A 22,661-nucleotide genomic window follows, 5' to 3' on the forward strand; every position below is an offset into this window, starting at 1 on the left:
TTTTTCAGTAACAGTATGATGCAAATACTTTGGAAGGATTGCAAACACTATCAAACATCATACCATTAGACCAACAGTACTTTTTATAAAGTATAAAACAGACAACTACAAAAGGTAAAATGATGGGGTTTTTTTATTTTAAACTTTTATTAAAATATTTAGAAGCAATCCGTCTCAAGGCTTGAATAAGTAGATGTGTATGAGGACTGACAGTAGGTCCTGACATGGTGGGAAGCGTGTTTACAAAATTTCTGGGGGGAAGCCAGCACAATTGACTGCCATCTCCATAGAAACCTTGCCCACTGCCAACAACTCTCCAATTACTGCTGTAGTGCACGGCAAGGGCACACACACACACACACACACACACACACACACACACACACACGCGCGCACACACACACCCTAATGAATACAAGTATACAGTGAAGCAGAAGTATTTGTGTGTTGTCAAACATTCCATACCGCTGATAATAACGTCATTTTCTCCACACTATTATGTTTTAGATAATTCAGGGATGAAATAAGTGCTTAGACCTGTAAACAAAACTAAAAAATGCTGCCAGATAGACTTCTAAAGTAAAGCCTAACACCCACACAAGTACCATAATCTTTTAATCGTTTCTCTGGACAGTCACATCTATCTCACACTAACTATTCAGTATACGCACAGCCTCTGATACACACACACACACACACACACACACACACACACACACACACACACACACACACACACACACACACACACACACACCAGGGTGTTCCATAAAACAAGATTAGAATACAAGCCAGACTTATTTTGGTTAGTCAGACTTATTGTACTGTTCTCGTTGAGGTGTAGCAACTCCAACTAAACAGCGAGCTAAACTCTCTCTATTCATGAACATGAAGAAATCCAGAATTCTTTGTATGCAGATTTATTTTCTTCACATTGTACTGAATCCATACACATAAGATGAGTGATGAGAGATCGAGAGAGTGAAACTAGGAAACAAAAAGCAAAACACTAAAATTAGCTAAGCCACCTAGTTTTCATGAACATTACTTCTACAGCACGAAATAAATATGCTTAAAAGTTAACTTAGTCAGAACAAGATTATATACATACAAGTGATGCTTCTGCTGGGGAGTCAACGGGAAGGATGCATTTTAATTGCGCACTGACTGTTTACATTTATGAGCCAGTCTGCCGATTTTTCTCATGCGTTTCTAACATGGATTCCTACTTCCGTTTTTAGCTCAGTAAACAAACGTCAAAATAAAAGTCTGCATGAAACCGAAAGTATATCAAATTTAAATGCATAAATATTTAACTTAAATGCAAATGCCTAAAGGGCAGAACACTCCCCGTCTGACCTTAAAGGTCACTATTAACTATCAAATCTTTCTGGACCTTCAGTCCTCAGGCAGAAGAAGAACTACTTCTGACACTGGTCTCAAGAACACCTTCGGAGAACCTTGATTCGATGTCCTGAGCTCCACCTTCCTTACTTTGCTGTCTCTCCCAGGGAAAACAGCTGTGATCCTTGCCATAGGCCAGGCGTTACGTGCAGTTTGACTGTCCTTCAGGAGCACAATGTCTCCTTCTTTCAGATCCCGTTGGGAATCTCTCCACTTCCGGCGAGCTTGAAGAGTAGGGAGGAACTCCTGACGCCAGCGACGCCAGAAACTGTCAGCGAGAGCTTGGACTTGTTTCCATTGTCTACTGAGAAGATCCTTGTCTGTGAAGTCTCCGTGCGGTGGGGCAACCCCAACCTTCTGGGTAAGTATCATTGCAGGAGACAATATGAACGGTGACTCTGGGTCAGTAGAGACTGGGATGAGAGGTCTGGCATTTATTATCGCAGTCACTTCCATCATGAGTGTGCACAGGACGTCGTGGGTGAGTTGGATGTTCTCTCGAAGCAGGATTGCGTCAAGGATCCGTCTTGATAGGCCTATCATACGTTCCCATGATCCTCCCATATGGGACGCATGAGGAGGATTAAACACCCATGAACACTCCTGTTGGCTCAAGAAGTTCTGTACAGTAATGTCAGGTTGTTGTCGGCTTAGTCCCAGTTCCTTTGCAGCGGCTACAAAGTTTGTTCCGCAGTCCGATCTTATCTGCTTCGCAGGTCCCCGTATGGCAAAGAAACGTCTCAAAGCATTGATGCAACTGGACGTGTCTAGAGAATCGATGATCTCGATGTGCACGGCTCGGGAGCTCATACAGCAGAAGAGCATCGCCCATCTTTTGCTTTGGGCCTGTCCACCTCGTGTACGCCTGGAGACGATTTGCCATGGTCCGAACACATCCACTCCTACGTAGGTGAAAGGTGGGCATGTGTGCAAGCGTTCTGGAGGCAAGTCTGCCATAAGTTGTTCCTCTGTTTTTCGGCGTAACTTTCGGCACACTACACATTTGTGTAAGACAGAGGTAATGAGTCGTTTTCCACCTATGACCCAGAAGCCCGCTGCTCTCAGGGCCCCCTCGGTGAAGTGGCGGCCTTGATGCTTCACCTCTTCATGATACTGGCGTACCAACAGCAGAGAAATATGGCTGGTCTTGGGTAAGATGATGGGTCTTTTCTCCTGAGCGCTCAAGTCAGCGTGTTTTAATCTGCCACCAACACAAATCAAATCACCTTCAAGAACAGGTCTGAGCTGGTGAAGAGAACTGTCCTTAGTCACAGCTCGTCCGAGCTCAAGAGCAGTGAGTTCCTTTGCAAAGACATCTTCCTGTGCGGCTCTGATGATGATGTATCTTGCCTGAGACAACTCATCTGGAGTGCGTGGGAGCTTACAATAGTGCCATCCTTTACATTCACTAGACTTGTTGTGTCTGTAAGTGTTGGCTATGTGTATGAGTAGGGCAATAGCCTTGGTGAGAGAGCGCATACATGAAAAGCGCTGTAACCGCGTAGCGGTAAGGCCTCGATCTTGAGTCTGAGTAAGAAAACTACTCACTTCAGGTCGTATTTCCATGTCTGATTCTGGGTTAACAAGGTCAAACATCCGACTTGTATCTGTGTCAGATGGACATGGATTTGGTTTGTGTAAAAAGGCTGGTCCAGTGAACCACGTAGTCTTTGTCAGTTGGGATGCAGGAACTGACCTGGATGCGTGGTCAGCCGGGTTGTCCTCTGTGTTGACATAGAACCATTGGTCAGGTCTTGTAGACTGACGAATTCGTCGGACTCTATTGTGCACATAGACGTAGAAGCGTTTTGTCTGATTGTTGATATATCCAAGCACGACCTTACTGTCACAATAGAATTTGATTGCATCAAGCTTCAGGTCTAATTCATCTTGGATGAGTTCGGCGACTTCCACGGCTAATACTGCGGCACACAATTCCAACCGAGGAATGGTAGGTTCGGACGGTGGGGCCAGCTTAGCCTTCCCTAAGATGAATCCTACTTCGACTTGTCCCTCAGCTTGAATGGTCTTGAGGTAGGCCACAACTCCAATAGCCTTTGTGGATGCATCGGAGAACACACATAGCTCTGTCTGTACAGCATTTGAAAGTGACGTGATGGTGTATGAACGTGGGATATGCAGCTTGCTTAATTCATACAGTGACTCACGCCATGCTTCCCATTGCTTCAGCTTTTGTTCTGGAAGAGGAGTATCCCAGTCACATGCGTTGACACTGAGTTCCCTCAAGAGACTTTTGCCCTCAATAGTCACTGGTGCGACCATGCCTAAAGGATCGAAGATGCTATTTACTGTTGACAGGACTCCCCTGCGAGTAAATGGTTTCTTGTGCTCTGAGACTGTAAATGTGAAAGTGTCAATCATTGTCTCCCACAGCAGTCCCAAACTGCGTTGCACCGGTGTAGCTTCTCCGCTAAGCTCAAGGTCTTTCAGAACAGCTCTGTCCTCTGGTGCAAAGGCCTGAAGTACAGCTTCACTGTTTGAGGCAAACTTGTGGAGCCTCAGGTTCGATGCACTGAGAGAAGTCTGTGTTCTCTGTAGAAGACTAATGGCTTCAGCTTCAGTTGGCACACTTATGAGCCCATCATCTACGTAAAAATTACGTTCGACAAACTGGACCGTGTCTTTTCCATGTTTGTGTGCACCTTCATGGATGGCTCTCCTTAGTCCGTAGATGGCTACAGATGGTGACGGACTGTTGCCGAAAACATGGACCCTCATCCTGTAGTCGATGATGTCCTTAGACATGTCATTGTCTCTGTACCACAAAAACCTCAGGAAGTTCCTGTGGTCTCTGTGAACAAGAAAGCAGTGGAACATCTGCTGTATGTCAGCGATCACCGCTACCTGTTCCTTACGAAAGCGGATCAGCACTCCAATGAGTGAGTTATTGAGGTCTGGACCTGACAGGAGAACATCATTTAGAGATGTGCCGAAGTACTTTGCGCTGGAGTCAAACACCACGCGAATGTTTCCAGGCTTTTGCGGGTGGTAAACTCCAAAAATAGGTAGGTACCAACACTCTTCATTCTCCTCCAGTGGAGGAGCCACTTCTGCATGTTTGTTGTCAATTATTTTCCTCATGAATTCTAGAAACTGGTCTCTCATCTCTGTTTTTCTCCGCAGAGTTTTATCCAGGGAGGTGAAGCGAGTGAACACCTGTTCGCGGTTGTTGGACAAACGCTGACGGGGAACTCTAAAGGGGAGAGGAGCGACCCAGTGATTTGACGTGCCTCTATACGTTTCTTGGTCCATGATTTCCAAAAAGATTGTGTCCTCCATGGACGGGGCGGGTTTGTTGTCGGACTCAGTCTCGGTGAAGATCTGTAATCCTAGGGCCTCCAACGATGCCTTGTGTGGTTTGCTCTCCTGCTCCCTGCCATGGAACACATCTTCGTTCAGCTTCATGAAGCCTTCACATGGTCTTAGAATAGAAGATCTGCCATTCTCTAGCACATTTGTCTTATACGTGCTCACAGCTGGTTTGTGTGCATTCCCTAAACACACATCTCCTACCAGGACCCATCCCAAGTCCAGTCTTTGTGCAAAGGGGGCGTTGTGAGGTCCGCTCACTTGCTGTCGCACTTTATGAACTCTCACAATGTCTCTGCCTAGCAAGATGAGGATTTCCGCTTTGGGGTCGAGTTCTGGTATGTGTCTTGCTACACTTCGTAGGTGAGGATGATGACGGGCTGCATCAGGCGTCGGTATTTCAGAGCGATCAATGAGAATGTCGTTACACTCAATTAGCGGTGGTAGCAGTAGGCTAGTCTGCCCATCAAGTGATTCGACCTGGAAACCCTCCGCTTTTCTGCCTGACGTCTCAACCAATCCGGCACAGGTCTTCAGTGAGTAGGGGAATGGTTGGCCCTTGATATTGAAAAGCTCAAAGAAATCTGATCGCACCAGGGAACGGTTACTTTGATCATCCAGAATGACGTACATGTTGATCGCCTTCTCACGTTGACCTTGAGGGTATATTCGTACCAGACAGATCTTTGAACAGGATCTTGCTGTTCGCTTTGGACCACATACCTGGGTGCAGTGTGAGGAGATGGCTTTGTTGTCGCTAGCATTTTCCTCTTCCTCCCCGCCATTGTCTGGTGGGGGTGTAGGCCTTCTGTAGACTTGAGGTGGTGGACCTGGATGCATAGCAGCATGATGTCGTTCGCTGTCGCACTCCATGCACTTTACTGCTGCCTTACAGTCTTTTGCAAGATGACTAGCTGATGTGCAACACTTGAAACAAATTCCATTCTCCTTGAGAATGCTCTTTCTTTCTTCAAGAGTCTTCCTTCTAAATACTCTGCATTTCCTTAGCGAATGTGGCTTGTTGTGAATGGGACAGTTTTTCTCTGGCCCACTGAAGCTTCTCTCAGGTGAGTTCGCAGGCGGGTCTTTACCTGAAGAGATGTCTGTTTTGTGAACGGATATTTTTCTTCCATAATTATTTGAGACTACTCTGTCTGACCTTGGTCCATTGTTGCTGGCACATGGAAGGATGAAACTGGGATCATTCCTCCAGCGTGCTTCTTGACAGATGAAATCAGCAAAGTAATCAAATGGGGGAAAGTAGCCGTTGTTATTTTCTTTAAATCTTGAACCGACTGAGAGCCATTTCTCCTGTAGCCCGTGAGGGAGCTTCTCCACGATGGGCCCAATGCCCCTGGCGGTATCCAGGTAGGCCAACCCTCGGAGATAACCTTCTTCTCTGGCACCATGGAGTTCCATAAGAAGATCACCTAGGTCTCTCAGCTTCCCGTAATCTTTAGTTGATATTCTTGGGAATTCATCCAATCTCTTGAAAAGAGACTTCTCTATTACTTCAGGTGCAGCATAGCACTCTTGGAGGCGATTCCAGGCTTTTTTAAGTGCCACGTCTGGGTTCCCGACATGCACAGAGCGAATCCTTTTGATATGTTTCACAGACTCTGATCCGAGCCATTTAATCAGCAAATCTAACATTTCGGTGGAGGTGAGTCCTAGGCCTGTAGTAGCATTACTGAACGACGACTGCCATGCCAAGTAATTTTCAGGTTTATCATCGAATTGGTAGAGACTTGTACTTACTAAATCACGACGAGCCAGGTATCGTGCCAGATTTTCTGTTTCAGGTGTCACGCTTGTAATGGATGAAGCATACGCAGGCACATATGATGGAGCTGTTACTTTAAGTGGTGATTTGCTTGGATGATACATTGTGTTGGGTTTTGCGGAGCGTTCGCCGTCTCTATCAGGTATCGTCTGATGTCCATCGTATCTTAGCAGACCTGTATGACCTCCATTAAGTGGTGTGCTGATGTGTGTTACATCCCTGAATTTAGTGTGGTTGCTGAAGAATGTTTTTTCCGGTGTGGTGTTATGCTCAGATGATTTGTTATGGGTTTCAACCTCTTTTTGCTCTTTCTTTAACTGTAAGTTGCGTTCTGATGGACGATTCCATGTTACATAGCTGCCTTCTGACAAAGCTGCCTCAGGTGGTGTTGCATGAGCAGATGCTTGAGTTCGTTCTACGTTATGTTCAGCTTGTGCTTTGACATATTCGTTCGTGCGTGTTACAATTTCACTTTGTAAATTTGCTTGAGAAGATACATCGATCTTAATTGAATCTTCTTGATCTAGTTCGGCTGATTCTAATGCCTCGGCTTGGGCGATAGCTGCGGCCGCCTCTCTTTGATGTTGGAGTGCACATAGCTCGGCTTCCAGCTTTGCTTTTCCTAATTGTAACTCTGCTTCCTTCTCTGCACTTTGTATTTTCAGCTCTGCTTCTTTTTCAGCAAACGCTGCGCGTGTTTTTGCCGCCTCTGCTTTAGCGCGCGCCCTTACTGCAGCACTCGATGCCGACGAGTGAGAGCTCTTTGATCTTCTCGTGCCCACAGATGCATTGTCAGCCCTTTTTGACTCCTTTTCACTCATTTTGCTTAACTACTTGCTTCTCAAGACGTCGAAACTCCAGCTGGATTACACTTTTTCACTGTACTGTTCTCGTTGAGGTGTAGCAACTCCAACTAAACAGCGAGCTAAACTCTCTCTATTCATGAACATGAAGAAATCCAGAATTCTTTGTATGCAGATTTATTTTCTTCACATTGTACTGAATCCATACACATAAGATGAGTGATGAGAGATCGAGAGAGTGAAACTAGGAAACAAAAAGCAAAACACTAAAATTAGCTAAGCCACCTAGTTTTCATGAACATTACTTCTACAGCACGAAATAAATATGCTTAAAAGTTAACTTAGTCAGAACAAGATTATATACATACAAGTGATGCTTCTGCTGGGGAGTCAACGGGAAGGATGCATTTTAATTGCGCACTGACTGTTTACATTTATGAGCCAGTCTGCCGATTTTTCTCATGCGTTTCTAACATGGATTCCTACTTCCGTTTTTAGCTCAGTAAACAAACGTCAAAATAAAAGTCTGCATGAAACCGAAAGTATATCAAATTTAAATGCATAAATATTTAACTTAAATGCAAATGCCTAAAGGGCAGAACACTTATTGTTGGTTGATTCTGTTTCATAAAGCAAACTTAAAATAGTTCAAACTCAGTTACCCTGGCAACTTATGCTGGGAAACTAGCCTGGTCCAGGGCAGGCTAACTGTCAGGCTAAGCCTCAGTTGTTGCACAGATCCTCTAACACAATTACTGACAATCTCTCATACCATTATTTACCACTATAAGTCCAAAAATAAATATACAGTAAAAGAAAATCAACTTAAATAAGGCTACAATGATAAATTAGACAATATAGACCTACAAACATATATATGTCGGGGTTTATATATATATATATATATATATATATATATATATATATATATATATATATATATATATATATATATATATATATACACATATATATCCTACAGGTTTTCTTTTCTTACTGGCTGAATGTTTTGTGATTTAATTAGATAGTTTTAAAAATGTATGAAACACAACATTTAAAATAAATAATTACAAAAGCACAGTATACATTTAAACTGGTAAGATGAATCTGAGCTTAGTAATTGCTATATTAACCTATACACTTGATTTACCCCATTACAATAGTCCCTTTACAGTTATTTATATCATAAACATACACTAAATTGTTTAAAATTCTAAATAAGGCACATCTAATGCCACCAATATTTTAGCATTTATATTTATGTACTTTATTATGTCTTTCAATTCAAATACATTTCACAATTATACAAATGGACAGTTCCTTTAAAGACATAATATTTCCCCCCCAATAAATCTTATTTTCCTTCTACTTTTTTCTTTTGTGATAATACCCACCAACACATAAAAACAATTAGAACAACAACCATTACATAGTTAGACACTTTTACATATGAAAAAAATGGCAAAAATCAAACATTCACATATTTATATCAAACTCTTATAATGACACATAATTCATAATAAGTTATTAAAGTAATATTATTTAAATATCAAATATTAAATAAATAAATAAATAAAATAACAAATAAATAGAATTAAGGGAGGGAATGTGATTTAGTTATAGGCTAATGTATTCCTTTATTTTATGGAATATTCTTTGATTAGTTGCACATATCTTTTCAAAATGTATACTTTTGCTCTTAATTTCATGTTATCCTCTCCATAATGCACTGTATAAACTAAATCTAACCAAACCTTCTTGCTTTCTTCAAAAAAAAAAAAAAAGATTGCTTTAAATGCTGTAATTCCTAGCATTCTAATTAAATAAGTATAAGTCATCTTTTTTAAGTAGCTTAGGTCCTAAACCCAAAACTATATTTTGTATCTTTATTATATTTGGTTTCTTTAAAAAAAAATATTCCCTGAATTAGGCCTACTTCTGTTCAATTGTTTTATTATAAGTAGGCTATAAAATGAGTGTAATGAGATATAAGTTCACTGCAACTGATCCAACATCCTAAAGATACATTATTATAATCAGAAGATATTTCTGGTGTTATAAAATATCGCATAGCCTATTAATTTCCCAATCAAAATGTATATTAGTCAGAATTATTGCGCTCCTATTTGGCGCGCATGTGCGCATGCAGCGCTCGTTCAATGTGAAGTTTACAGCAAAATTGAACTATTTGCACGACTTTCTAAGATTTTCAAATGGAGAATATTCCTGTGAAATGTAAGTTTTGCAAACACCATGTCTCAAACGCATAAAACAGCACAAAATATATGCAGTTTGATGGTGGATCGATTTGATCTATGATCGACCTCCAGGGCTGCTTAAGAAACGCGTGCACACGCAGTTATCTAGATAAACCTGGATCAAATTAGTGGGATTGCGTGAACTTGAATTACCTTTTATGAAACCGCTTTAGCCCCAACTTATTTGTTAGGTTTATTCAAGTCGGGTTTTGGAGTTTAATCCCCGCTTTTCTTAGCATCTTTTATGGAACAGCCCCCAGGTGAAGAAGGTGCATTCCTGGTTCTGATGGATAGCTTCTCTGCCGTTTATTTTCCACTGACTGGAAAAAGAAGAGATGGGAACGGATTGATGGCTGTAGTTTCCACGGGTTAGCTGAGGTATGGAGTACCCGCATGTTCTACAGGTGTGCTGCCTACAGGCCTCTTCACGGCCCCTCTCAGACACACTCATGCTGGTTTAACATAAATAAAACAACTTCAGGACCAGCTTAGTTTGAGTTTTGTGAATTTTGTCCACAATAATGAACACCATTACAGAAAACATAAGCATTTATTAATGCAACTTAAATGTGCAAATCAGTGGAGATTTTGAGTGTCTCAAATCCTGTATTCTTTTAGTAAATCGCCACCTTGGAATTATAAGGTTCTATCTGCATTCTGACTGGTTTTGAGATATTGAGCTTTAAAGTTTTTGCATTCCATTCGACTGTGTAGAAAGAACCTTTTTATTTTCTAAATAAAAAGTTCCAAAATGTACAAAACTTAAAAAACAACATCACATAATGTAAAGAAGTGGTCACAGAATAAGAATATGTGAATAACTTAATTTTTTACAAAAATGTCAGATAGAACCTTATAATTCCAAGGGGACGAAATGTGAAATATGTGGTAAGATAGTCGTTATAGACAGAAAACTTCACTGTTTAGTTTTCAACATAAACCACATGTGAGTTTGGCAAGTAGTCTAAAATCTCTCTGGCTCCCAGGTAGACTGGGGAGTCAGGTTACATGTAGCATAGCATACTGTAAAGGCTACCTCTCCAAGTTGAGGGATTATTGAGGAACCAGTAACAAAGACAGTGTGGTATAAAAGGGTACGGAGATGTTGTAGCTTGAGATTAAATGTGCCATAATGAGACGACATTACACTTTATGTGAGCTTTTTCCTTCCCTAACAGAGATTACTTTGTACAAAAGGTACAGGTTATATATGTGCAGATGCAGGTCTTATTGGAATCACACTGTGGAGCTGAAGGGCGTATGCTAACAGGGTGGGGTTGTAACTGTAAACTATAAATCTGTCGACTTTTAAATAATACATTTGAAAAATATTGCTAAGATTTTCATTCAAATTAAAATGTTTAGGAGGGAAACAAAACAAGGGATTCACATCCACGTTTACTGTATTATTGTTGTAATTATCTTTTACGCTGTAACCTGCTGGTTTTTGGAACTGAACTTTTAAATTTAATGGATGATGTTGTCTCCACCGTGTGGCCAAATGCCGCCAGAAGGCTACTCCAGCTGGCGCTTATCAAACATAAACCCGTAAAATGAATGAAATATAGTTATTGAATATGTTATGTTATTTTGTTTCGCAGAGAATAATCAGATCACTGTTTGCCAAAATTTTTTATTAAAAAATCGTATAAATCGTATTCTAATTCACTAAAAACAAGTGTAAGTCTGCTTTTCATTACATGTCTGTAATAATAGCCTTAATTTGCTCTAAAAGCTATTATCACACCATGAGAGTTTATTTGAAGACCATGTAACGTTAAATAGTTTTTGATTTTCAGACAAGTTAACTGTTTAAAAAGTTTTAAATCGAGAAGAAAAACGCCACGGTATTAATTAATTTTTAAAGGGTAACTAAACCTTAAAACTCCTTTTTTTAGAAAGTTAGAAAGTGTAGAAAGTTAACTATTTAGGACACACAAAAAAAACATCGTCAGATATGCGTGCAATTTGATGAAACGTTTGGTTTTATATATTGTGTGCAATAGATAAAATGGCGTCACGGTGGCCGAGAGGTTAAGGCGTTGGACTCGAAATCCAATGGGGTTTCCCCGCACAGGTTCGAATCCTGTTCGTGACGGATTTTCTTTTTGCATGTGTAAACGCGAGACATCACAGCAGTGAATTATTGTTACTAAAAATTCCCCGCAAACAATGTAGGATGTTAACTAAAACAATCATAATCTGGGGGCTGTTCCATAAAAGCCGCTTAGAAAAGCGGGGATTAAAGTCCAAAACCCGACTTGATTAAACCTAACAAATAAGTTTGGGCTAAAGCGGTTTCATAAAAGGTAATTCAAGTTCACGCAATCCTACTAATTTGATCCAGGTTTATCAAGTCTAGATAACTGCGTGTGCACGCGTCTCTTAAGCAGCCCTGGAGGTCGATCATAGATCAAATCGATCCACCATCAAACTGCATATATTTTGTGCTGTTTTATGCGTTTAAGACATGGGGTTTGCTAAACTTACATTTCACAGGAATATTCTCCATCTTAAAATCTTAGAAAGTCGTGCAAATAGTTCCATTTTGCTGTAAACTTCACATTGAACGAGCGCTGCTGCGCGCATGCGCGCCAAATAGGAGCGCAATAATGTGACTAATATAGGCTACATTTTGCTTGGAAAATTAATAGTCTATGCGATATTTTATCTTCTAATTATAATAATTTATCTTTAGGATGTTGGATCAGTTGCAGTGAACTTATATCTCATTAAACTCATATATTTTATACTTATAATAAAACAATTGAACAGAAGTAAGCCTAATTCAGGGAATATTTTTTTTAAGAAACCAAATATAATTTAATAAAGATACAAAATATAGTTTTGGGTTTAGGACCTAAGCTACTTAAAAAAGATGACTTAATTAGAATGCTGACAGCTTTTAAAGCAATCTTTCTTTCTTTTTTTGTTGGAGAAAGCAAGAAGGTTTGTTTAGATTTAGTTTATACAGTGCATTATGCAGAGGATAACATGAAATTAAGAGCAAAAGTATACATTTTGAAAAGATATGTGCAACTCTAAAATCAAAGAATATTCCATAAAATAAAGGAATACATATTAGCCTATAACTAAATAACCTTCCCTCCCTTTTAATTCTAGTTATTTGTTATTTTATTTATTTACTTATTTAATATTTGATATTTAAATAATATTACTTTAATAACTTATTATGAAATATGTGTCATTATAAGAGTTTGATATAAATATGTGAATGTTTGATTTTTTCCATTTTTTTTTCATATGTAAAAGTGTCTAACTATGTACTTAATGGTTGTTGTTCTAATTGTTTTTATGTGTTGGTGGGTATTATCACAAAAGAAAAAAGTAGAAGGAAAAATAAGATTTATTGGGGGGAAATACAGGAACTGTCCATTTGTATAATTGTGTTAAATGTATTTGAATTGAAAGACATAATAAAGTACATAATATATATATATATGCTAAAATATTGGTTGTTGGACATTAGATGTGCCTTATTTAGAATTTTAAACCTACAATTTAGTGTATTTTTAGGATAATAACTGTAAAGGGACTATTGTAATGGGGTAAATCAAGTGTAGGTTAATATAGCAATTACTAAGCTCAGATTCATCTTACCAGTTTAAATGTATACTGTGCTTTTGTAATTATTTATTTTAAATGTTGTGTTTCATACATTTTTAAAACTATCTAATTAAATCACAAAACATTCAGCCAGTAAGAAAAGAAAACCTGTAGGATATATATATGTATATAAACCCCGACATATATTTGTATATAAACCCCGACATATATATGTTTTTAGGTCTATATTGTCTAATTTATCATTGTAGCCTTATTTAAGTTGATTTTCTTTACTGTATATTTATTTTTGGACTTATAGTGGTTAATAAAGTCAAATAATGGTATGAGAGTGTCAGTCATTGTGTTCCTATTGGTCAGTGTTAGAGGATCTGTGCAACAACTGAGGCTTAGCCAGACAGTTAGCCTGCCCTGGACCAGGCTAGTTTCCCAGCATAAGTTGCCAGGGTAACTGAGTTTGAACTATTTTAAGTTTGCTTTATGAAACAGAATCAACCGACAATAAGTCTGACTAACCAAAATAAGTCTGGCTTATACTCTAATCTTGGTTTATGGAACAGCCCCCTGATCTAGTCAACCGGTCGTGTTTTCACATTTCTATTCGAAAGAAGATCATTGTGATTTGTGACAATATTCAATAGACAATAGTCTTAAACATTTATTTATTTGATATGAACATCAACACATGTTTAACTAAGTTTTTCATGGATATATACAGTACAGTCCCTTAAAATACAGCAAAACAACGCATTGTAACTCCCAACACTCTCTTGGATTACTGAGGTAGGTGATGATGCAACCTAAATACCTTTGGAAATATTTTGGAGCGTGTAATCAAATCATATTACACAACGTCGACAATCGTAGGAGGAAATGGAGTGTGGTTATATTTCCTATCCATGACATGTGGACACATTCTTCATGGTGTCCAATCAGATTGAGCTCATTGTAACAAGAACACGGTAAAAACCAACACTTGGGTCTTCGTTCCCGTATAATATCCATGATACTGGACAAAATCTGTTGAATTATTTTATGATGTCTGTTTGTGAATAACTGTGCGTGTATTCAAATCGCATGTGTGTATTTAACAACATAACGCATCTGTGAACACCCCCGCGAAACAGTGCGATGGTACATCCGGTAGAATTTAAAGAACCGAACACACACTTGCGCAGATCAGACGCTTTGTTGGTGAGGGAGTGAGATAGCACTGTAAAGTAGAGATTTTCCCCTCTTTTGCGAAAGTATTTTTTTTATTATTCTGTTTCTTGGTAAAATTGCAGTACGTCACAAGTAGAAAACATACTATAATTATAACAATTTAAACGGCCACCAGGAAATTTCGAACTGGTCATAACGTAACGTTACAAGTTAGGCAGTTATAGTTATCTCGGCTGAAATCGTTTTTTAAATTGACTGTCTCGTCGCTTTAGCATTTTTAATGTCGATTAGACGCCAGATGAATGATTTTCGAGTGGAAGGTGACATGAAGAGACGCGATGGTGTTCAGTTTGACCGGCAGTGTGTGTGACTGAACTCACTGACACGGTTTTAAACGCAACCCGCACTATAACCGGCATATGTGTGAAGAAAACATAGATTTTAACAGCTGTTTGTTAACTTGACGTCGTGGATTGACAGTGTAGCTAGCTAACAACAACAAAAAAGTGACTCCGTATAAATGAATCTGGATGCTAACGTTGGACATTTTGAGCAGTGACGACTTGAAGCCAAGTCTTGAGTCACAGTTTTTCCAGGTTTAGGGCAGGATGAAGTCTAAAATATCTGTCTGGAAAACGAATTGAGTGTTTTTAAACGAGTAACGTTAGTTTTAATCGTGTATGAGGAAATATTTCCTGCTTCTACGTTCCTTTCATTCCTTTAGCTCGTTGGTCAAGTGTGGAAAAACTGCCTCAAATGTTACGCTAGAAACACCTCTGCCTTTCCAAAAAGGGTTTTGCATACAAGGTTTATTCGCCAAATAAAGTTTATTTGGCAAATACAATCCCACTCAGGGCACAGATTTAGCTTTAGATCAAGAAATCCTCCAACACAGCTGTGGTTTCGCTAGCCGGTGTGCTAACCTTCACCACAGCTCCCAGAAATGTCGAATATCTCCAACGAAGGTGTGATCTTGATTAAAGATGTAAAGGCCGGATCTAAAAACCTTAATATCGTCTTTATAGTTTTGGAAATCGGTAAGTGGATTCACACCACTGCACGTCACGAGCATTTTAGCACAAGTAACAATTAACGTTAGAGCTAATTTCTCACAGCTAACATTCATGAATAACACGTCTAACATGCTCGACGTCTATTTTTCCGTGGTCTTGTAGCTTTGACTTTTCACCTATCTCCCATCATGTATCGCAACCGTCTGTGTGTTTTCAGTAGTTTTGAAACGGTTAAGATTTTACTGAACTTTGCTGTGCACGCGCAGGTCGGGTGACGAAGACAAAGGACGGGCACGAGGTGCGCTCGTGCAGAGTTGCGGACAAGAGCGGCAGCATCGCCATCTCTGTGTGGGATGAGCTGGGCAGCCTCATCCAACCCGGGGACATCATCCGCCTTACGAGAGGGTACGAGACATCTCTTGTCGCTCTCTGTTTGTGTTTTAGTCAGACCTTTGACGTTTTAAACCCTGTATGGCAATTGGTCCGTCAAATGTTTGATAAATGGTCAACTATCTCTTTCAAACTGATCTAAACTGCTTTGAGTATCCTGCAAGACTGTATAACAAGGATGTATGTGAAATGAATGTCACTGACAACCATGTATGTGCTATAAAAAACGTGCTGGGTACACATTTTTAAGGTTCATAAATGGTTTTTAAGTACAGATGACGTGTTTCAACTTTGGAAATATATTTTTGTCTGGATAGGTATGCTTCGATGTGGAAGGGGTGCCTTACACTATACACTGGAAGAGGAGGAGACTTACAAAAAATAGGAGAGTGAGTATTCAATATTGACTCGCAATATATCATCATCCATCATTTATCAGCATTTGGCAATAACCTTTGCCTTTGTGTGACGGTTTGAAATCTCTTATGGCACATGAATCCGTGAATAGATTCATGAATTCTGTTTTTTTTTTAAAATGCTTCGGTTCAGTAACTGCCTAAAATAATTTAATCGGGTTCTCATGGTGAAATCTGAATTTTTATATTCTTTATTTCCAAGCCTGAACATTTAATTGAAAGTATTACCATTCATTTTACATCAGTGGCATGTTGATGTCAATAGAAGCATCCTTTATAGTACATTGTCTTTCACAGGTTCTGTATGGTGTATTCTGAGGTTCCCAATTTCAGTGAGCCAAATGCAGACCTGCTAGGACAAACTAACCAGCATAACAAGACGGTGAGTCCAATCAATGTTCATGTTTATGCAAAATGGCATCAGTGTGACGCCTCAATGAGTATACTTCCCTTCAATCATTTGCATGTCTAAATTTGCTTCAGTTATAATGTAAAAAAAAAAAATGGCTTGTTTTTTCACTCACTCTACCTCATTTCAAAGTCTTTGTTTAGAACATAACTTGGACTGTAGAAGTTATTTATCTAGGAGCAAACATTTGGATTTACTTATGCGCATTCAAAACCAAGCCATCAAACTAGCCTAACCAGCAAAGCTCCTGTTATGCACAGTCAACACAATGGTGTCTTTTCTCTCGTCCTCTCAATAGGGTAAAGAACAGCGTGGAAATTCTCCACCGAATCAAAATGCAGGTACTCTTGTGCAGACAGGTGAGCAAATATATGACTAGTACTTCACATAATCTCGCCACAAAGGTGATGGATGCTGATTTTGTAGCGGTGAATTCGTGGTTTGGAATCTGGGCTGCTAACGAAGGTTGCAGGTTCAGTCTCTGAAATTGGAGTTACTGAGATCCTGTTCTTACCGTTACTTTAAGTTGCTTTTAATAAGTGTCTGCTTAATGAAACAAAGTAATAGCTTTTTCTGGTCCCTCAGTATGGTGTCTTTTGTATGTCTCTGATATGATTAAGTCTGCCACCTTTGGTTTTATTTGTTTGCTCAACAGGAAATGGTACTGGGCCAGTATTTTCCAATAACAGTGCTGCACCTGTGCCTCGGGATTCCAACTTTGGTGCTCCAGGAAGACCAAACGGGCGTGTTCCAGGCAATGGACCACCCCCAGTAACTGCAGGGGGACCCCCTGCTCCCCCCAAACCCACAGTCACCATTAGCAATGGCAGGGACCCAAGAAGGGCTTCAAAGAGATGAGACTGCAAAACCACTTCATGTTCCCACTCCTCCCTAAAATCCTTCCACAAAACACCCTTATAATACAAAACAATACTGCCAATCAAAAGATACGAGGTTTAATGCTACTGTTTGCCACCTGTGCTTTTGCTTTGTCATTTTGCCAATATTTGCGTAGTATCAAAACGTTAGATTTCAACTTGTTACAGTTAAAGGTTGGCATACCCTTCGCCCATTAAGTGCTGGTTCAGTGGCCCACCATTTATGTCCTTTCCCTAAATGTGTTGTTAAACTATACACCCTACTTGAACACTTGATGCACTTTCTTCTCTTAATTTATAGTGAATGCGTTGTCATGTGATTCAGGAATGATCAACTGCTGTTGCAAATTGAGGAAAGAACTTCAAAGTGACTGATGACTAAATGGGTTCTTCCCCCTTCTCCTTGGCCAAAAAATAAATAAATTGCCAGAGGTGACGTGTGAAAGGAAAGGTGATAGTTTGATTGAACACTTAGGATTATTTAGCCTAGTTAGGAATAAATGTAGAACAAAATGTTGGGAAATTGATCGCTGTGGTTATTGTCGTAATTTATTCTACTTCTCTTTTTAGTGCCATTTACATTGAATGAGATTGTTGCCTTTTTTATAGTGCAATCAATGTAACACAGCTGATAAATTCTGCCTGTGTTCGTTTGGCAATATAGACATTTTACTGTTGTATATCAATTTAGGGATACTTGTTGTTCAGCCAAAAATGTGTTTCTATTAGCCTTAAAGTTTTAATATTTTTTTAAACATTTTGCTGCATGAGAAGCTAATACAAATAGCCAAAGTGTTGTTTTCTTATTTGCCTGTTAACATTTTCAAGCTGCTCTATTTGCAGATTTCGTGATCTGAGTGCGTAATGCTCCTGGTAAGGAAAGCTAATAAGTTAGACCCTGACAGGAGATTTTAAAGTTTTCAGTTTGTTGTGCTGATCAGTGCTTCTCAATTGGTTTGACCATAGGGCCAACATTTTCCATGGTCATCAAGCTGTGATCCCTTTTTTTTCTTTTTTTTTAGGAATTTGACTTAATCCCTATCTATCATCTATCTAATTGGCTTATACAAATTATACATTTGTTTAAAAAAAAAAAGCAAATATATTCCATAAAAATAGTTGACACAAGTACCGTCCTTCTTAATATAATTACTGATTAAGTGGTAAGGCTATTATATAGCAGTCCTAAACTAGTTTTTGTTAATACAATAAAGTTAGTAAGTGGTTATTTATAGAAATACAAAACACAAAGTGAAAATAGTGGCATTTTGTGGTTATGGAAACGAGTTACCATGGTAAATACACATTACGAACATGTACTATTAAAAAAACATGGAAACTGCTTCTGATTAATAGAAAAAAAACATACCTGCATGCAAATTCTTTCCATCTGACACACACAACCCACCAATGGGCTTTATGCACAGCTGCACTACTTCCTGAACTTTAGTTCCAGTTCTTTTGTTTCCTGTCTGTCATTATTGGACAAACTGATTAATCCAGGTGTGTCTGATTATTGTTGTTGGTCAGGCACACCTGGATTAATCAGTTTGTCCAATAATGACAGACAGGAAACAAAGGAGCTGGCTAAAGTTCAGGAAGTAGCAGCTGTGCATAAAGCCCGTTGAGAAAAAAAACAAAAAACTTTTTTTTCTGGAAGAACTGTTGTGTCAGTATGCATTGTGCTAGTGAGTTTTTGCATCCAGTATGCCAGATCAGTTGAATCCCTTGCATACGAATTGCACAATATATGATTTAGTGCATTAAGACATGGTCTAATACCATCATCTAAAAGTTAATATTTTATTAGCATTGCTTTTTATCTGTTTTGTCTTTGTTGTTAGTTTGCATGCATATACGAAGATTAGCCAGGGTATTGTCAGGGAAAATAGTTGGATTATTTCAAATGTAAAATGCACACCACTATTTTTGTAGTGGTGGGTAGGTGAGTTTATTTCATGAATATTTGTGAAAATGATCCAAGCATGTACTGATCATGCTCAGATTTTCTATGAACTTGAAACATCATTATCCTTAAACATGACTGACATCAATGCATTATAGCATTGATAGCTGATTACAAGCTATACCATTTATTGTTCTTATTTTTTTAATAGTGTTGTGTCATTATGTGAGGCTAGGTAAATCTTGAATCTTAAAAAATTAAATACTTTGGTCACAGCAAATAAGATCAGGAAACCTGTGCTTATGCTTTATCATCAGCCCAGTCAAGCACAAACTTGTGTAAAGGATTTCAAAACATGTTCATCAAAATTCTTGTTCCTCTTAAAAACTTCCCTGAAGTCAAGACATTGTGAAATTAGAATTCTTTTTGCTGTCTGTACTTGTACATTAGTTACTCCTGAATATTCACTGCATATACAGTATGTATAATCTAGCTAGCATGTTTAAGCCATACTAGAAGGTTCCTGCTCCTTCCTCAAACACTAAATCTCCTAAATGTTCCAGATCTGACATCAGTAACTCTCTGAATGACATCATCAAGGGGTGGTTAAACTGTACTGGGCTAATTATATACACCTTTGAGCAGAACATCATGTCATCACACTTGTGATGAACAAGGAAAGACACTGTATAAACCCAAATTATTCAAACCCTTACAATCATTAAATTACCTTAGAACTGCTCCAAAAGCAACAAAAATATATATAGCAAGCAAGCATAATTGAATATTACCCATTAAACATGCACTCAAAATAAAAAAATAATATACAGTAGTTGAGGAGTATGGTCATCCTACTTGATCAAAACCTAATTATTCCCTAAATGTAGACTTTTTTTTCCATCACAAAAACATTAACTGACAAAAAAAAGAAAAAAAAATCTGATAAATCAGGAGTTTCACCATTCACAGTCAAAATCACAGTTTTTATTGGGTTGAATAACCAATAAAATTCAGCAATCACTTCACTGAATTTGCTGGCTAAGAAATAAAGTCATACCTTATGATCCATCGGTTTTCAAATCCACATAATTTGAATATCACATCAATGTCTGTCAAAAATAATGTTCACAATACACGGCAGTATTCACGAGAAGCAGAGGTCCATTCCTGGAAAACACACACTACCTGATGTTTTTAATGTGTCATCACGACGGAGAAAATGGTGGTTTGAGTGGCTTCAACATGCTGTCTGTCAGAGACTGTAACATGCATAATGAATGAACATTCATTCAGCATGTTCAGCACATGCTGAAATTGAATCATAATGATTCACACTGCATGCTAAAGAGAATAACACCAACCAACTGAAAAAACTTCACCGGGTTAGAGAACATTATTCAATAGGTGTTGGTTGACAGACATTTTTTATGTAAGATTCTGATTCTGACATTCCTGATTCGAACAGTTTCAATAATTTTCTATTCTTGACTGTTTTTTATCATTTTGGTAATAGATGAACTGTTAAATTAGTGTTCTTGAGTCCCTGTAGTTGTTCAATTTGACTTTCATTTGCTGCTGTAATACATATGTATTATAATATATTTTCTAGATTAAGAGCATATAGACCAGAGTCCGAAAAAAAGTGTTTGAGGGACCTCCTGTTTGCCGATGATGCAGCTCTCACCACAAATTCCGCTAAGGATCTGCGACAACTGATGAATGGCTTCAGCAAGGCATGCTACGAATATAGACTCACCATCACCCTAAAGAAGATGCAAGTCATGGGTCAGCATCTCAATCTCTCACTATAAACTTGAGGTTGTACACGACTTTTCTGTACCTGGGATCCTCTATAGGGGCTTTTACACTGGATGAACCTTTTCATAGTTCCTAGAACTATTGGCAAAAGTACCCTGATGTCAGCGTGTTCGCACTGCAGGAACTAGGAATGATTTTAGTTCTAGGAACTCTTTTGGAGGAACTAATTTAGCTCCTACTTCAGAGTAGGGTCTAAACCAGCACTTTGAACTATCCGTTATGTTACCCAGACAGCAACATAGTGTCTGCCCAGATCCGGGCCACATGTGGATTCCACGCGTACCAGATGTGGGCCGGATCTGGGCGTCACTATGTTGCTGTCTGGGTAGTGTTCGATGATTGGCCGAACACACTCGAAGCACCAGCTTTTTTTTTTTTTAAAGCTATGTAAACACAAAGATTATAGCCTATTTATTTACTACAGAAACTAACTCTACGAACATGGAAAACAGTGATAGACAGGCCTCTTAACCTTTACGCTGAGGAGAAAATCAACGCAACTTTGAGGGGACCAAGCTAATGATCATGTATTTCTGCTCAGCTAGCAACACTGGACATCAACCACACGGCATATGCTAATAACTTTTCATATATGGTCTATTTTCTATGTATAACAATTATATCTAATAACATATTAGACAGGAATGTTAGATAGATCGTAACCTAATGAACACGAAGAATGTGAGCACTGTTTGTTTGCTCAGGCTCTGGCCTTGTCAGTGCCGTCAAAATAAAGGTCCGCGCTGTCAAAATAAAAGTCACAATGAGTTCCTACTAGCGGTGTGAATGCAAAAGGAAACGTTCCTAGGGGAACCATTAGTTATCGGGAAACCACTCTCAGTTGTAACAACTCAGTTCCTAGAACTATCCGGTGTGAAAGCCCCTTATCTCGCTCTGTAAGGATTTCCTGTATGGCGAACTGTCAAAAGGAACAAGACCAATAGGCAGACACCTGAGCAGGGGCGCCGCTAGAAATTTTAGGCCCTATGAAAGAATATGAGGTTGGGCCCCCCACCGCACCTATTCCATTAATAAAACCAATCTCTGGGGGCCCCAAAAGTGCGTGGGCCCTTAGAATCGTCCTAACTTTTCCCCCCTTAGCGGCGCCCCTGCACCTGAGGTACAAAGACATTTACAAAAGAGATCTTAAGGCTCTCGGAATCAACCCAGATACTTGGGAAGCTCCCGCCGCAGTAGGCCTCAGTAGAGACAGGTTGTGTTGAAAGGCCTCTCCAACTACTGAAGCAAACAGAGGAAGGCCAGGAGCCAAGCTATCCAACCTGCCTCAGATTTCACCTGGATGTTATGCAGCAGAGACTGCCACTCCAGAATTGGACTGTTGAGTCACAACCGACGCTGCGGCTGCACTGGTGATCCTCATCCGGTGTGATCCATGGTCTCCGGAGCCTTGAGGATGCTTCGATTTGAACATTTTCAAAATGTTCTATTCTTGACTGATCTTGTATATACATATAGTGGGGAGAACGAGTATTTGATACACTGC

The 22,661-nt window shown here is 39.2% G+C and overlaps 2 protein-coding genes across 6 annotated transcripts; one reads left to right on the top strand and one right to left on the bottom strand.

Annotated features, from left to right (window-relative positions):
• Positions 1 to 118: 118 nt before the first annotated feature.
• LOC307001271 (uncharacterized protein) lies at positions 119 to 7,913 on the bottom strand. 3 transcript variants are annotated; one of them, XM_079617557.1, is made up of 3 exons: positions 7,689 to 7,913; positions 6,141 to 7,564; positions 119 to 6,045 (listed from the first exon to the last, which is right to left on the bottom strand). In XM_079617557.1, the coding sequence occupies exons 2-3, from the start codon at positions 6,141 to 6,143 to the stop codon at positions 1,399 to 1,401; spliced, it is 4,650 nt and encodes a 1,549-aa protein (XP_079473683.1). In that variant the 5' UTR covers positions 6,144 to 7,564; positions 7,689 to 7,913; the 3' UTR covers positions 119 to 1,398. The 3 variants fall into 3 exon arrangements, 2 of the variants coding, with proteins under 2 accessions (XP_079473683.1, XP_079473682.1); XM_079617556.1 differs by having other exon boundaries at positions 119 to 7,564; XR_013798196.1 differs by having other exon boundaries at positions 826 to 987; positions 1,112 to 7,913.
• Positions 7,914 to 9,443: 1,530 nt separating this feature from the next.
• On the top strand, positions 9,444 to 20,213 carry nabp1a (nucleic acid binding protein 1a). Of its 3 annotated transcripts, none has more exons than XM_079617561.1 (6): positions 9,444 to 9,555; positions 15,607 to 15,745; positions 16,048 to 16,119; positions 16,444 to 16,528; positions 16,854 to 16,914; positions 17,211 to 20,213. In XM_079617561.1, the coding sequence occupies exons 1-6, from the start codon at positions 9,534 to 9,536 to the stop codon at positions 17,411 to 17,413; spliced, it is 582 nt and encodes a 193-aa protein (XP_079473687.1). In that variant the 5' UTR covers positions 9,444 to 9,533; the 3' UTR covers positions 17,414 to 20,213. The 3 variants fall into 3 exon arrangements, with proteins under 3 accessions (XP_079473687.1, XP_079473686.1, XP_079473685.1); XM_079617560.1 differs by lacking the exon at positions 9,444 to 9,555 and adding an exon at positions 14,250 to 15,364 and having other exon boundaries at positions 16,854 to 16,896; positions 17,211 to 20,212; XM_079617559.1 differs by lacking the exon at positions 9,444 to 9,555 and adding an exon at positions 14,284 to 15,364 and having other exon boundaries at positions 17,211 to 20,210.
• The last annotated feature ends 2,448 nt before the right edge of the window (positions 20,214 to 22,661 follow it).

Source organism: Phoxinus phoxinus, assembly GCF_949152265.1.
Source record: "Phoxinus phoxinus genome assembly, chromosome: 7".
Lineage (NCBI taxonomy): Eukaryota > Metazoa > Chordata > Actinopteri > Cypriniformes > Leuciscidae > Phoxinus > Phoxinus phoxinus.